The 14,962-nt window shown below is 40.4% G+C and overlaps 1 protein-coding gene across 4 annotated transcripts; it reads left to right on the top strand.

Annotated features, from left to right (window-relative positions):
- Positions 1 to 2,951: 2,951 nt before the first annotated feature.
- LOC307041752 (uncharacterized protein) lies at positions 2,952 to 9,634 on the top strand. Of its 4 annotated transcripts, XM_079685268.1 has the most exons (10): positions 2,965 to 3,296; positions 4,030 to 4,132; positions 4,352 to 4,492; positions 4,601 to 4,776; positions 5,070 to 5,206; positions 5,464 to 5,557; positions 5,650 to 5,985; positions 6,079 to 6,235; positions 6,313 to 6,440; positions 6,767 to 9,634. In XM_079685268.1, the coding sequence occupies exons 2-10, from the start codon at positions 4,036 to 4,038 to the stop codon at positions 7,133 to 7,135; spliced, it is 1,635 nt and encodes a 544-aa protein (XP_079541394.1). In that variant the 5' UTR covers positions 2,965 to 3,296; positions 4,030 to 4,035; the 3' UTR covers positions 7,136 to 9,634. The 4 variants fall into 4 exon arrangements, with proteins under 4 accessions (XP_079541395.1, XP_079541394.1, XP_079541396.1 ...); XM_079685269.1 differs by lacking the exon at positions 4,352 to 4,492 and having other exon boundaries at positions 2,952 to 3,296; XM_079685270.1 differs by lacking the exon at positions 6,313 to 6,440 and having other exon boundaries at positions 2,966 to 3,296.
- The last annotated feature ends 5,328 nt before the right edge of the window (positions 9,635 to 14,962 follow it).

The raw sequence follows: 14,962 nt of genomic DNA, 5'->3' as shown, positions 1-14,962 counted from the left end.
AGGAATGTCTGTGCCAAATATCGTGAAGTTCTAAGAAACTATATGTGACTAACACACAATAGGGGGCGCTAGTGAGCAGCTTTTTTGAAAAATTACGTTTTTTTTTACATTCTCGAAAAGGTTGTGGGCTCTGACGTGTGTCCCAAGTTTTGCGTCCGAAGCTCATTTTATGCTATCGCAATTTAAAAAATGTGTATAGGCCACGCCCACATACTGATTTTTTTGCGACACTTTAAATCTGAGTTCGCAGTCACTCTAAAAGTATGTCTAAAAAAAAATAAAAATAATTAGTCCATCCGCTCTTGAGTTATAAATTGGTGGTGTTTTTGGCGCCCCCTATAGTTCAGAAATGAAAATGCTTTGGTGTGCCTATTCCCCAAGACAGTCTAAACCTATTTACCGAAATCTGTGTTGTTTGGATACATTGTTGATGAGTTATGAGCATTTCTTTCTAAGCCCCGCCTTTTTGCGAGAACGTTTTGATTGACGGCGGCAATATTTATCGTCCTAACATAATCATTTTCTACGATAATGTGTCTGACCCTCCACCGATGCGGTATACGAAGTTTGGGGTTGAAAAACTGAAAATTGAAATTTAAGTGAATATTGAACTGTTTTGAACATTATGCTAATTTAGAAGAAAGAAAATGTGAGCGGAGCTTAGGGTTCTAAGATAATTATTTGTAGAGCAGGTCCACCCGGATAGGTGTGCAAAATGTCAGGTCATTTGGAGTTACGGTGCGACTTTGTAAATGTATTCCGAAATGGGTTTTTCATAGGTGGCGCTAGCGAGCAAGTTGGAAAATTTGAACCCATTGACTCCAGAATAATGTAGGTTTCACCAGTCCTGGCATCCGTGCAAAATTATACAACTTTTTCAGCGTCCTAAAGGCCTCAAAAACAGGAAACGCCAGCAGAAAAATAATAAGAATAATTCCACCAATAACAATAGGTTCCTCGCACTTCGTGCTAGGACGCCGTTGGGTCCTAGCGCTCCGTGCTCGGGCCCTAATAATAATAATTCCACCAATAACAATAGGTTTCCTCTCACTTCGTGCTAGGACGCCGTTGGGTCCTACCACATCCGTGCTCGGGCCCTAATAATAATACCACCAATAACAATAGGTTCCTCGCACTTTGTGCTAGGACGCCGTCGGGTCCTAGCGCTCCGTGCTCGGGCCCTAATAATACCACCAATAACAATAGGTTCCTCGCACTTCGTGCTAGGACGCCGTTGGGTCCTAGCGCTCCGTGCTCGGGCCCTAATAATAATAATAATAATAATACCACCAATAACAATAGGTTCCTCGTACTTCGTGCTAGGACGCCGTTGGGTCCTAGCGCTCCGTGCTCGGGCCCTAATAATAATAATACCACCAATAACAATAGGTTCCTCGCACTTCGTGCTAGGACGCCATTGGGTCCTAGCGCTCCGTGCTCGGGCCCTAATAATACCACCAATAACAATAGGTTCCTCGCACTTCGTGCTAGGACGCCGTTGGGTCCTAGCGCTCCGTGCTCGGGCCCTAATAATATCACGGAGAACAATAAGTTCCTCGCACTTCGTGCTAGGACACCATTGGGTCCTAGCGCTCCGTGCTCGGGCCCTTATAATAATACCACAGAGAACAATAGGTTCCTCGCACTTCGTGCTAGGACGCCGTTAGGTCCGAGCGCTCCGTGCTCGGGCCCTAATAAGAATAATTCCACCAATAACAATAGGTGTCCTCGCACTTCGTGCTAGGACGCCGTCGGGTCCTAGCACATCGTGCTCAGGCCCTAATAATAATTCCACCAATAACAATAGGTTTCCTCGCATTTCGTACTAGGACGCCGTCGGGTCCTAGCACATCGTGCTCGGGCCCTAATAATAATTCCACCAATAACAATAGGTTTCCTTGCACTTCGTGCTAGGACGCCGTCGGGTCCTAGCACATCGTGCTCGGGCCCTAATAATAATTCCACCAATAACAATAGGTTTCCTTACACTTCGTGCTAGGACGCCGTCGGGCCCTAATCAGCAAAATTGTGTTTATCGAGTTGTTTATTTGTATTATATGTCCAGCAAGTATATAGAAGCAAAAAACTAAGACAGTGCAAGATAAAATATAGATTAATATAAACAAACACAATTTAGATTAAGTAATATAATCTTAATTGTAGATTAAATCTAGAGAGTTTTGCAAATAAATAAACTGTTTAGACCAATGTAATAAGTATATACAGTATATGCAAAATGAGATGTTATATATGGCACACAGATGAAATGTGTTAATTTGAAGTAAACGTATGTAAGGCTGAAGTGACAGCAGTCATGATCTACAGTTCTGCACTCATACGTCTGGAGGACGGCAGTAAGCAGAGGTCTGGGTGGAGGATGTTCCGGATCGACGTTCTGCTTTCTCCAGTTCCACGGGGTGTACATGTGGATGGCAGCTCTGTCCGATTTGCCGTGCATTCTTCAGATTAAGGGTCCTTCCCCCGGAGATCCATTTTTCCAGAATTGTCCTAATCACAGAGAAAAACAAGAGACAAAGAAAAAAGTGAATTAATCATATTAAACGCAGAAAAAACAATCCCCAAAGGATTATTGATAACAGCATTCCAACTAACTGTTATTCTACCCACGAAAAGTGTATTATTCCGCCGACTTAATTTGGCCCTCTTCTCCTCCCGCATTTAACATCGCAGAAACTCCGTTCGAACATCAAAACGTTCAGCTCGGTCGGGAATCGATTGCTATTATTTTTCTCATTCATAACTTTCATAATTCCAGAGATACATCCCGTAATTCATCACATTTTTAACATTTGAACTTTAACATTGCGCAGCTCGTTAAGGCAGAGTGCGTGATGTCAGAGTTAGAGTGGAGAACAGTTTGAAATTTGCCTTCATATATATATTTTTTTAAAACTGCCATAATTCCCAAACCCTACCTTCCTGAGACATCATTTTTCATGACAAACGTACACAGCAAATTCAAAAGTGTTAAATTTCCAGTGTTGGTGTTAAATGTTAAAAATACAGTGTTAATTCAACACTTGCTTAGTTGATTCAACTATGTGAGAGTTAATTCCTCAAAAGAGTTGGTGTTAATCCAGGGAGTTAAATCCAAACAACACTGTTAAGTGTTCATTTTAAAATCAACACTTAAACAGTGTTACTCCCAGAATTCCAACGGACCTGTGACGTGTTTGTCTAAAGAGCGGGACGACTCGGAGTCAGACTCGAGGCTCGAGCGGGGTCGGCAGAGGACGACTTTCTTTTCACGTCCAGACTCCACGGAGTATCTTTCTGTAAGTAAATGAAAGGCGTCATGCCCATTTAATAATACTTTTTTAAGCAGTAGTATTTTAATGTTATATGTGTCGAACGTCCTGTCTAACGTTATAGCTCTAACAAGGTAGGCTAAGTCCCATGTTAAGGTTAGCATGGCAGCTGTTTTATATTTTTTCAAAGGTGCATTAATGTTCCTTTTGCACATCAGTGTTGATGAATGTACACAATTTGCTTAGCGTAAGTATAGGCTACACGTTCGGATAACACGGTATATAACTACACATTTCTTGTGAGAGGAAAAAGCTAAGTTAGCTAAAATGACGTAGCGTTAGCACGCGCACGAGGCTAACTGATTTCTGTCGGGAAAAATCTGTCGTTCCGTGCGCGTACGGTAATTAATTAGCTATGGTCTCGTCTCGATGAAAATGCCAGGCGATAGAGTAACTTAGAGAGCCGGGGCTGGGCCTGGGGGTTGAGCTCCTGCCTGCCCAAAGACTGCTGCTAATGCTAAAAGTCAGACTAGCTTTGTGAGTCGGGCAAGTTAAGTTAGCATGTTGCTGCTGTAGGTTAGGCTTCCTGGAGAAACAGACACACCAGACCATAACTCGTGAGTAATGCTTAAAAAAATCAAAACAGATACTCGGTCGAATTCAAGGCAAGGTAAAATCTTCATGTCTCTCCACATCCATGGTGAACATACTGAAAATGATGACGTAGTGCGTGTGTCTTTTCTTCTTCTTTTTTCTGTAGTACATCATGTTGGTGAAGGTGAGATTTGGAGAAACGCAGAAGTATGTCAAAGTGGCTGAGACTGAAGATGGCTATGATGACTTCAACACATTTCTTCAGAAAGGTTGGCATCATTTTTAATAGAGCAGAGAAATTGACTAATTGTTATAATATCTACTGAAATGATGTGATGTGTAAATGTCTCATATTATGGAGTTGTGTTTATGATAGCTAATGGTAATGCCCTGTGTGCCCTTGACCTAAAATGTTAGGAAAAACAAGTATAGCAAATTTCTGTTTATTATAATTTTTCCATGGCTCTGAATTTAATTTTTTTTATCAGTCATTCAAAAGCTAGATCTTCCACTTGAGAGTGAGCTGCACTTGACAGATGAAACAGGGACAGAAATCGATGCAGATGTGTTTGAGGAGCTTTTGCAAGCAGGGAACCTTACTGTTAGGGTGGCAACTGACAAGTCAACAGGTGAGACTCAGACTTGTGAGGCCAGGAGTGGATCGTCAATATTAAAGAGTTTTGTGGAGAACTAATTATTTTTTCCTTTTGTGTTTACATTTTTAAAACTGTTTACAGTTGTGCTTCATGATGATCTTTCATACACTTCGTTGGAGTCACCGATATCAGACAACTCCTCTCTGTCAGTGTCAGAAGACTTCCTGGCAGTATCCTCTGATTCATCAGATGCAACAGTGATTGTTCAGACAAATGGAGGGAGGAGAACCCATGCTGAACGGGAATCGGCAAAAGAGGTTTTAGTTATCAAATATCACACACAAATATATTGTGCAGTTGAACTGTGTTAAACTGTTTTGTTGTTGGATGTAATGATTATTAGAGCTGCAACTAACGATTATTTTCATCTTCGATTAATCTGTCCATATTTAAACAATTCATAGATTAGTGACATTTTTTTTCTTAAAACACTACTCAAACTGATTATTCGATTATCAAAATAGTTGATGATTAATTTAATAATTGATAATTGTTAGATTAATTGTTGCAGCTCTAATGATGGTGATTGCTAATTTGCTTTATCTTTTAGATGGTGAGAGATGCTCTAAAGGCTAAACCGGGTGGACAGATTATTTTGGATGAATATGATAAAATGAAGACATTGATGGATAGCACAAGGAGACAGTTGGTGAACCTTCTTGTGGCTGACATGGTTGAAATTCATGGGTAAGACTTCATTGTTCATTTTTATACTTCACTCAATGCAATTTTTTTTTAACAGAACACTTATTTTAGGACATTGCGTAATGCATATTAGTAAAGCAACTTATTATTTATTTTCTCCTATGAAAGAGATAAATACTAAATGGCTAAAACATGATACAAAAACTAAGTGTTTGAGAGAGACTAAAACTCAGTGAAGCTACAACAGTAAAACTTGTAAGCACTGAAGGAATTGTAGTAATGTCATGTTGATCTTTCAGGAGGAGCCCGCCTGTGTCTGTGCGAAGTAAATATGCTTTGGGCATCATCTCTCTATTTCCCAGCCTCAGAGATCCATACTCAGACAATGGATATGTAAGTTTATAAATTAATAGCTTGTATAGCAATTTATGGAGTAGTAATATGGTCTGAACTTACTCTACAATTTAATCTTTTTAATATTACAGGAACACTTCTATGACCCACAGAGTGGATCCGGGTACTTGGCCTGGAGGATAAAGACTGTTCAGCGCAACACTGCAGCTCAGTCCCGGAGATCTTCCACCAGCACACCCTACCAGGATAGTCCAAAGAGAAAGAGGGAGGTTCTCAGCACAGATAAGCAGCTGCTTGGTGAGCAGTGTCATGAAGCAATATCCTTTTTGAAACATTCAACTGATGAATCGGCAATCAAAGAGAAGATGAGGGCTACTTCTCAGTACCGCCAAACACTGGTTCAAGATCAGCAGTGCTCTTCAACAGTTTTGGATGTCTTCCCACGATTCCTCGACATCACTGGCTTGGTAAGAAAGACAACTTCTTTATATTTAGTGAATTGTCACTCAATGTATAAACTTTTAAGTTGCATAAGTATAAAAATGTGTGTTCTTTTGTAGATTGACCAAGATTTCACCATGATGTTTGGAGAGGAAGTGTCGGGCAGATTTTTGGCAAAATGGCCTACTTTTTTCAAACCTAGGATCCTGACAGACTGCAAACAACTGACTTCTAATGAACACATTGAAGACCTCTTGTCTGCGCAGCACGACTCAGGTGGGTCTGGTTAGTTTCTTCTCTTTAAAATTATATGATGTGAATGTGTCAGACATTTTCTCCTGTTTTTCCCCTAGGCTGGGACAGTGACTTATCAAGCATTCTACTGTTGGTTCACTTGCTGCCGCCCACGTCCAAAGGCCACAAAAAGAGTCCAAAAATCAGCGCATGTCAAGCTGAAGACCATGTTGTTCGATATTTGCAGGTATGCAAATAGTAATGTACTTATGTAGGGCTGTTCGACTAATCTTGTGATTGTTTTTAGGTTAACAATTATTAATTTACAAAAACACTGTGGTACGCCATCTCCATTTTGGAAAGGCTGCAGATAACACGATTAACGAATCAACCTTTCCTTTAACAGATAACAATAACTTTGACCAATTAATTAATAAAAAATAAAAAAACTCCTATTGTCATCAACTCGTGGAGACATGTGGACATAATTATGCAAACTTTCACTTGTGCCTTCAGTCATATTTCAGTTTATTTCATGATTTTCTCATAATTCTTGTTTACATTTTGTTAAAGAATGGAGCCAGTGTCCAAACCTTCCTTTCTGGTGTGGCCCCGGGTCAGCCCTTCCTCCTGTGTGTGGGTCAAAAGAAGAACAGCATCCAAAGATATACATCATCATTGACCACAAGGCCATCCCTTGCAAGGCACAGACATCCTTGGCAGCTTTCGACGAGCTCTTCAAAGCACACTTCATCTTCAGTGTCAACTACCACGAATCCCTCTTCAACTTCTATACATTCATCCAAACCACAGTTTTTAACATTGATGTGGGAAGTGCCAAGGAAAGTCCCAGAGTCAAGGAGCTCAGAGCGAGATTTTTGCACAACGCTTGAGGTGATACATATCCCTGGATGCAAATATGTTTCTTTGTTATGTCTGTAAGGCACACCACAAAAGTTCTGCATTGCTTTGTCAGCATTTAAGACTCCAGCACGGTCTATATCCTGGAAAGACATTACGTTTAAAATGTGGACAGCCGGGATGTTGTTTATCGTTTTGCACCTATTCAGGTTTCAAGAAGCATCTTGTTCATTTACATAGAGATGTTGCTTTGACTAATACTGATGACAATGTGGACACTCAGAATGAAGTTAGTGAGCCCTCAACTTCACAGGCAGTTACAGACTCTCCAACAACTACCGAGCTCTCTGTTGACAATAATCTTGTGTTAAACATGTGTGCTTCTGTTGTAGCACAGTTGCAAGCATCTGGTGTTGCTGAGAGCACAGTCCAAGCAATGGTGGGGTCCATGGAGGATCTTGTAAATGACATTCATACGCAAGCAAGAGAGGCAGTTCTCAGCTGTACTCCAGAAATTCAAGGCACAGATTTTGAAAAGAAGGTGGAAAAGTGTTTTGATCAACTAGAAAATCCGTTCTCAACTTTGAACACAAGAGTGAAACGACAGAAGTTCTTTGAGGAAAAGTGGGAAATTGTTGAACCTGTTGAATATGTTCTTGGAGTGCGGTTTGATGTTCGCAGGGATCACACAACAGGAACTTACAGTCAGGTCCCTGTAACTGATAAATTTGTGTATACACCCATCCTGGGAACTCTTAAGTATATGTTCAAGAACACTGAATTGTGTGAAAGTTTCTTGCAAGCCAAGCATCAAGAAGAAGGAGTTTATAAAGACATATGTGATGGTTCATACTTCAAGAATAGCGTTTTGTTTTCCCAGAACAAACATGCTCTACAAATTCAACTCTATTTTGATGAGTTTGAGACAGCAAATCCCTTAGGTTCAAAGAAAGGGATTCACAAACTTGGTTGCATTTACTTTATATTGAGGAACCTGCCCCCAAAATATAATTCTGTGTTGATGAATATACATGTTGTTGCACTCTTTCACTCACAAGACCTGAAGACTTATGGATTTGATGACATCTTAAAGCCTCTTGTTGATGATCTTAAAATACTTGAAACACAAGGAATTGAGGTGCCTTTCTCAGACTCACCTTTGCTTGGTTCTGTTATACAAGTAACAGGTGACAACCTAGGCTTACATGGACTGTTCGGTTTTGTCGAGTCCTTCAGCGCTAACTATTACTGTAGATTTTGTTTGACAAGTAAGGCTGAGGCACAGTCTATGTTTACTGAAGATGACCCTGGCATGATTTTTCGTACAAAAGAAATGCATGCAGAACATTGTGCAGCTCTACAGGAAAATCCTATGTTGAGTTCAACATTTGGTGTCAAAAAGACATGCTTGCTCAATACATTGCATTTTTTCCACACCTCTGACAACTATGCAGTTGACATAATGCACGACTTACTTGAAGGTGTTGTACAGTACGAACTCAAACTAATCTTTCAATACCTTGTCAACCATAAGTATCTGTCTTTGGAATCATTGTCACAGAGGATCCAAAGTTTCAACTATGGTTATATTGAGAGAAAAAATAGGCCAAGCGGGTTGAAAATGGATGATGTTAGCAAGGACCTTGGTCTAAATGCAATACAGTCGTGGTGTCTTGTGAGAAATGCTCCTCTTATTTTTGGTGATGTATTGGAAAGAAATAACTGTTACTGGAATCTGCTCCTCCTCTTGATTCAGATTGTGAATATTGTTTTTTCACCTATTGTAACTAACGGTATGACATACTTTTTGAAGCACTTGATTAAGGACCACCACAAGCTATTTAAATCTTTGTTTTCAGAGAAAAGATTGATTCCAAAGCATCATTTTATGCTACATTATCCGCGTTGCATTAGAAAAATAGGTCCACTCCTTCATGTATGGTGTATGCGGTTTGAAGCGAAACATAATTTTTTTAAAAGATCAGTGAAAAATTTCAAAAATATCACAAAAGCATTGATGAAACAACACCAGAGACAGCTAGCTTACCACTGGGAGAATTTTGATTTTCAGAGATTTGAGTTTGGTCCAGTGAAAAAAGAAACTATTGATAGCTTGGAAGGAGGAGATGTTTTAAGTTCTGTATTTAATGTAAATGCATACTGTGAAGTGTCAACCACTAATTGGGTGAAGAACTATGGAACAGAATATCAGATTGGTATGTTTGTTTGCACTGGAACAAATATGGAAGATCCTGTTTTCAGAAAGATCACAAACATTCTTGTACATAATGAGCAAGCATTTATTTTGACATGCAGAGTGGACACTCTTTATTTTGATGATCATTTCAATGCATACTGTATCAGTGAGAGCGCAGATTCATTTTCTGTTTTTCCAGTTAAGGAGTTGATTTATTACAGACCCTATGACAAACAGTTTTCTAATAAGATGTGTGAAAAATATTATATTGTGCCACATTGTCATATCGTGTGACCTGTGTTGGTCATTGTTGGTTATTGCAAAGCCAGTGCTGTTTTTTTTGTGGTGAGCTTGTTTGAAATAAATACAGATTCAAACTGCAACTTGTGTGGTTTTCTTTGTAAATTATATTATTATTATGAGTAGTAGTAGTAGATGTAGATTTAACACTATCCATAGTGTTAATATAGATTTAACACTATCAATAGTGTTAATATAATCTGAATCTTATTCAGTGTTAAAACAACACAATGATAGTGTTAATTTTTGACACTACACACTAGTGTTAGGAAAATTCAACACTGGTGAGTGTTACATTTCAACTACTGAGAGTGTTGTTTCAACTCTGTCATGTTTAACACATCAAAAAGTGTTATTTTAACTCGATCTAGTGTGGACCAATATAGACACTTTTAAAGTGTTGAATTTAACTCCCTAGGAGTTGAATTAACACTTCTGAATTTGCTGTGTAGGAAAACATCCTGTAGCTTGAAAAATGACAAGCAAAATAATTAAACAAAATGCCTCTTGAGGGCATGAAGTGACAAAAACATTCAACATTCATCCATTAAAGCCCATTGTAATTTCTGGCAGATATTTCCTCAGGGCAGCAGCCGCACACCTTTAGTTAAACTGCCAAAAAGGCCACATTATTAACCCGAAACTACACAAAAATAACACTTCAGTTACTCAACTTCTTTGACATGCTTCACGTTTTGAAATTTCACAGATATCTGTTACGGTTCTTCCACAAAACGTTCACATGTAAGAGGTTTATCTCTCATTCAGAACAATGGAAACCTTTGATCTCTGGACGCCTTGTTAGCTAAAATATAAACACCTGTGTAAGGGAACACGACGATGTCATCACTCCAACTGACATGCTTGGAGCAGCAGACTTCAGATAGCAGTGTGCTAACAGTCCAGCCGTGAAGACATCTACGGCAGTGGTTCCCAACCTGGAGGGCGCGCCCCTCTTGGGGCGGCGCCAAAGATCGCAGGGGGGGCGCCAGGCCTCAGATGATTTGAGGCCAAATATCATATTTAGAATTTTTATTTTTTTTTTACATATAATGTTAGAGCAATACATGATTATCACTAAAAGCCTTGTCTCTACATTACAATAAAATATAAAAAATAATTGATTAATTAATTTGAATAACAATTCAAGTTAGTAGCTATTAAAGGCATAAAAAGACAGAAATGTATAATTCTTTCTTTAATAGAAATGTTTCTTCTGCCCGTAGTGTCCAAACCGGGCTTTTCTGGATAAGCGCATTTTTAAAACATAGTCATTGTCCATGCCGGTTTCAGTTGGATTATTTGTCACAGTTGCTCCGAACAGATCTGATCAGTCTCCTCCATTTTGTAGATTATTTACGACTTGTGAATCCACATAAACACATCGGCAAAATCCGGCTTATTTGTGAGCATGTGTTTTAAACAGTTTAATCCCTTTGTGAATTGTTTCCACTTCCACGCCGTCCTTTAATTTCTTAATACAGCGGGAATCCAAATGAATTAATCCTGAGTCCAATAACCATCAAAGTCAATCCAATAGTTCTCCTTAATTACGCTTTCATCCTCCTTTAACAACATACTCCACATTCATCTAGTTTGTGACAGTAGTTGTAGCATTTTTGAGACTTTTAAACTTTAATTACCGCTGATGTGCCCCCCCCCCCCCTTGTGTGTGTGTGGGGGGGGGGGGCGCAACTTCCAACAGGAGTCATTTGGGGGAGCTCTTGGGAAAAAAGGTTGGGAACCACCGATCTACAGGACAGTTTTGAGATTTCTTCCAATGCCATTGCCATGGCAACAGACAACTCGCCATGAGACAGGATGTCGCTGTAAGTCCAATCGACACGGTCCAATCGTCCCCCAATCTTCACTTGTATATCACCGGTCCATGCCTCAACAGCTCTACGCCAAATCTGAGATCTCACCATATGCCGTTTCCATGGAAACGCATCCCTCGACATAAAACATGATGTCGCTATAACTCCTATGAAAATGTTCAAAAAGTGCTCAAACTTCACATGTGTGCTAACAGTCCAGACGTGAAGACATCTACGGGACGGTTTTGAGATTCAAATGCCGTTGCCATGGCAACACAATGCTCGCCTTGAAACACGGTTTTCAAATAACTTCAGTGAAAATACTCACAGGTTTGGTAACGATGCAGCCATCAGCGCATCTAAGCGTATTATGGGGTGTCGTCAAATGCCGTTGCCATGGCGACAGATCATTCGCCATCAAGTTAGTTCAGAAATTTGCAGTTCAAATATCATGCTGCTTTTCCAAGCCTTTTACTTTCTTTTCTTCTCTCATCACACATTCAAGCCCCCTGTGTTCATGTATAATTTCAATCTAAATTCTTCACTTTCTTCTTACACATTACATTTCAGCATAGCAGTTTAGCATCAGATTTTCAGCATAAAGCATTCCCACTAGCAATTTCTTCAGGAATTGCATTCTTTAGTTTAAAATGATGTACTGTTTTGGTTTCTAAACAACTAAAGAGATGAAGTGACAGTCACAGCTTGCATCCCTTTGACAGCACTGCAAAAACTAAAATCAAGCAAAAGGCCGCTGTCCATTTGTCATTGTGTTATTATTATGGGATTAAGATAAATTAAATACACTTTAAAAAGATGATGAAATCTGGTGGAAATATTTCAAATAGGCTTTTCTTTTAGCCCTACCTCAAAGCAGCATGAGCCGAATACAAAGGTTGAACTGTTGTCCCAAAGTTTACTAAACAGTACAACATTGCAAAATGTCAGAGAAATAAATAAAGCAAACAGCAGCTACACGTCAGGGTAGCATTTTATAAATCCAACCGTACTGTAGGCTATACCGGTCTAAATGTTTGGTCTATTTATAGATGTAATATGTATAACTTATCTATAACAGAGCCGAGATCTCTTTAAGACTTTAGTAAACTTCTGAACTGAATTAAAGTGTAAAACAGCGGTGCAGCACGTCCAGCTAGCTAGTTAGAGTCACTAACGTATTTTTTTACGAAAATGTACGTTTTAATGCCCCTTGGGTTTGATGTGTGTGACGTTAGTTATTTTAAAGTAAGTTAAAAACCAATACTCACATTTATTAGTGATTTCTCCACTTGCTGCTGCTTTTAAATCCACTCTGCTGGGGAGACCGGAAGCCATTTCATTTGAACAAACAACTCACTCTTCCCCAGCGCCAGTGCTTAATTTGTAAATCACAAGGTGCCGGAACGCAAAGTACATATGACAGCTCAGGGATGACGAGACGCGTACAGGTCCCGGAACGTATACAGAAAAGGTGCTGAAAACAACATGAAAATGTCCACTTGCAACGCTGTGGGACTTACAAGCCTCAATTTCAAATGGTATCCATGGTATAAATGTTATGACGATAATTTATAATTTTTTAGGCTAGTACGCACAACATAGGCAAATTACCACATCACTACAGGTGGGACTTCAGTATACAGCCAGCAATTAATTTCTCAACAGGTTTAACGTGTAAAAAAAATATTTATTAGGCCTATTCAAAGATTGGCACGGCGGCCTATTAATAGACAGTATGTTTGCTCACCATATTTAGTTGTTTAAAACACCCCACATCACGAGCATGTCCGGATTGTCCTCTATCTCTTTTTTTCTGCTTTTACTGCGTGTGTCTGTGGCAGTTCTGTGTCCTTTGGCCACCCAGGACCTCACGTACGGGACTGGATTGAATTTAGCCAGGGGGGGTCCAATAAGATTTAGGAAGAGTAAAGATGACATGGTGGATGTGAGCAAAGAGCTACGGTTGGGAGTGCAAATCAAGTTCATTTGAGAAAAATCCGCGCTCACATTCAGCACTTGCAATGGGAATGCTGTTGACAGCAACAAGTAACTCCATCAGCTCATCGGGGGTGTCTTTACCATCTGAGTCTCTGTACGTTCTGTAGGCCCGTATGACTGCGCGTGGGTTGGCAATGTTGAAGCGCTGACACAGTGACTCGACCTCAGTCTCTCCATACAGCGCACCTGCGTCCTCGGGCCAGTTTTGTGTGTAAAGCACCTTCAACTCCTCAATGAACTTGTTATATCCAGTTTTATCTGGCATCCGGCCTCCTTGAGATAACATACGGTCCTCCAAGTTCTTGGCCACAGTTAGAAAAAACTGCTTGGGGTCGAGTGATCTGTCGCTTGATTTTCCTCCATTCAGCGTGATGCCATGGAAAGAGTTTTCCTCAATTCCCCTTTGGCTCAGTTCAGTGTAGCGACCTGGCCGATCCGACATGGCCTCAAGTACCCTGACAAATTGACTTGTGTGCTGAAATGATGGTAATGTCTCGTTTTTGAAGCTCGACTGAGAGCTCAGATAATTCTTGCAATGCATCGCACATTATGCCTAAATTGTTCACAAACGCATGCGAAGATAAGCGCATAGCAAGCCCACTGTATGTTTGCTTTGTGACACTGTTACGGGAGGGATCTTCTGATGCAGTTTTGAAATGCTTGTAAAGTGCTGGGTAGTTCTTCCACACTGCTTCAACGGTTCTAAAACGTGATGCCACCCATCTAGAGTCTAAAATACGACCTATTTTGCATAGCTGGACATCCAAGCTCTCAGCTGACTCTCTCAGCTCCATTCGATTTTTGTTAGATGTGCTATACAGTGCATATATCTTGTCCATCAATATTTTAAAGTGATTTATAGCACCCATCTCTTTCACTACATGTGCGACTGCAAGCTCAAGCCTGTGGGCTGAGCAGTGCCACACAGTAATGTTGGGGAACATGGCCTGGAGCCGACTCGCCACTCCGCTTTTACGCCCTAACATAACCGAAGCACCATCACAAGTTACTCCAATGAGGGTCTTAGAGAGAAAATCCTGTGTCAAATGCAGGCGCTCCAGAGCAGACAACAGTTTGTGGACAATACCTTGAGCAGTTAGATCATCTAGCTCTACGAGTTCAGTAAAAATGTTTGTAGGCTTGTCCATATCTATGGCGTTATATTTGTGCCTCTATCCTGAGCACGCAATGAAACATGTTGAGCCTAGAAAATGCAATTGAGCGCACACTTGAACATTTTTGAGCACAGAGAAATATATTTTCTCTCATAAAACTCCTGCTCCGTGCGCAAGCAGACCGCTGCACGCGCTCTCTCTCCCTCGCTCGCTCGACCTCTCCACCCTGTGCGCGCTCAGCTTTGCCTGCCTGCTCGCTCAAGTTGTCACAGCGTTACAAATGTGCCACGAAACCAACCAATCGGAGAACTCGAGAAGATCAATTCTGATTGGCTGGTCCAGCACCATGTAGAGAGAAGAGTTGCGACAGCGGAAGTCCAAAATGCTTGATTGTCACGTGGTTCAGAGAGACTCAGAAAGTTCCCGGAAGTTTGTGGCGGGCCATTTGAATCACGATTTGAATGCATTAATAACAGGATAG

Source organism: Notothenia rossii (assembly GCF_949606895.1).
Source record: "Notothenia rossii genome assembly, chromosome: 5".
Taxonomy (NCBI): Eukaryota; Metazoa; Chordata; class Actinopteri; order Perciformes; family Nototheniidae; genus Notothenia; species Notothenia rossii.
The sequence above is the reverse complement of the archived record's forward strand: the minus strand, read 5'-3'. Positions and strand labels throughout refer to the sequence as shown.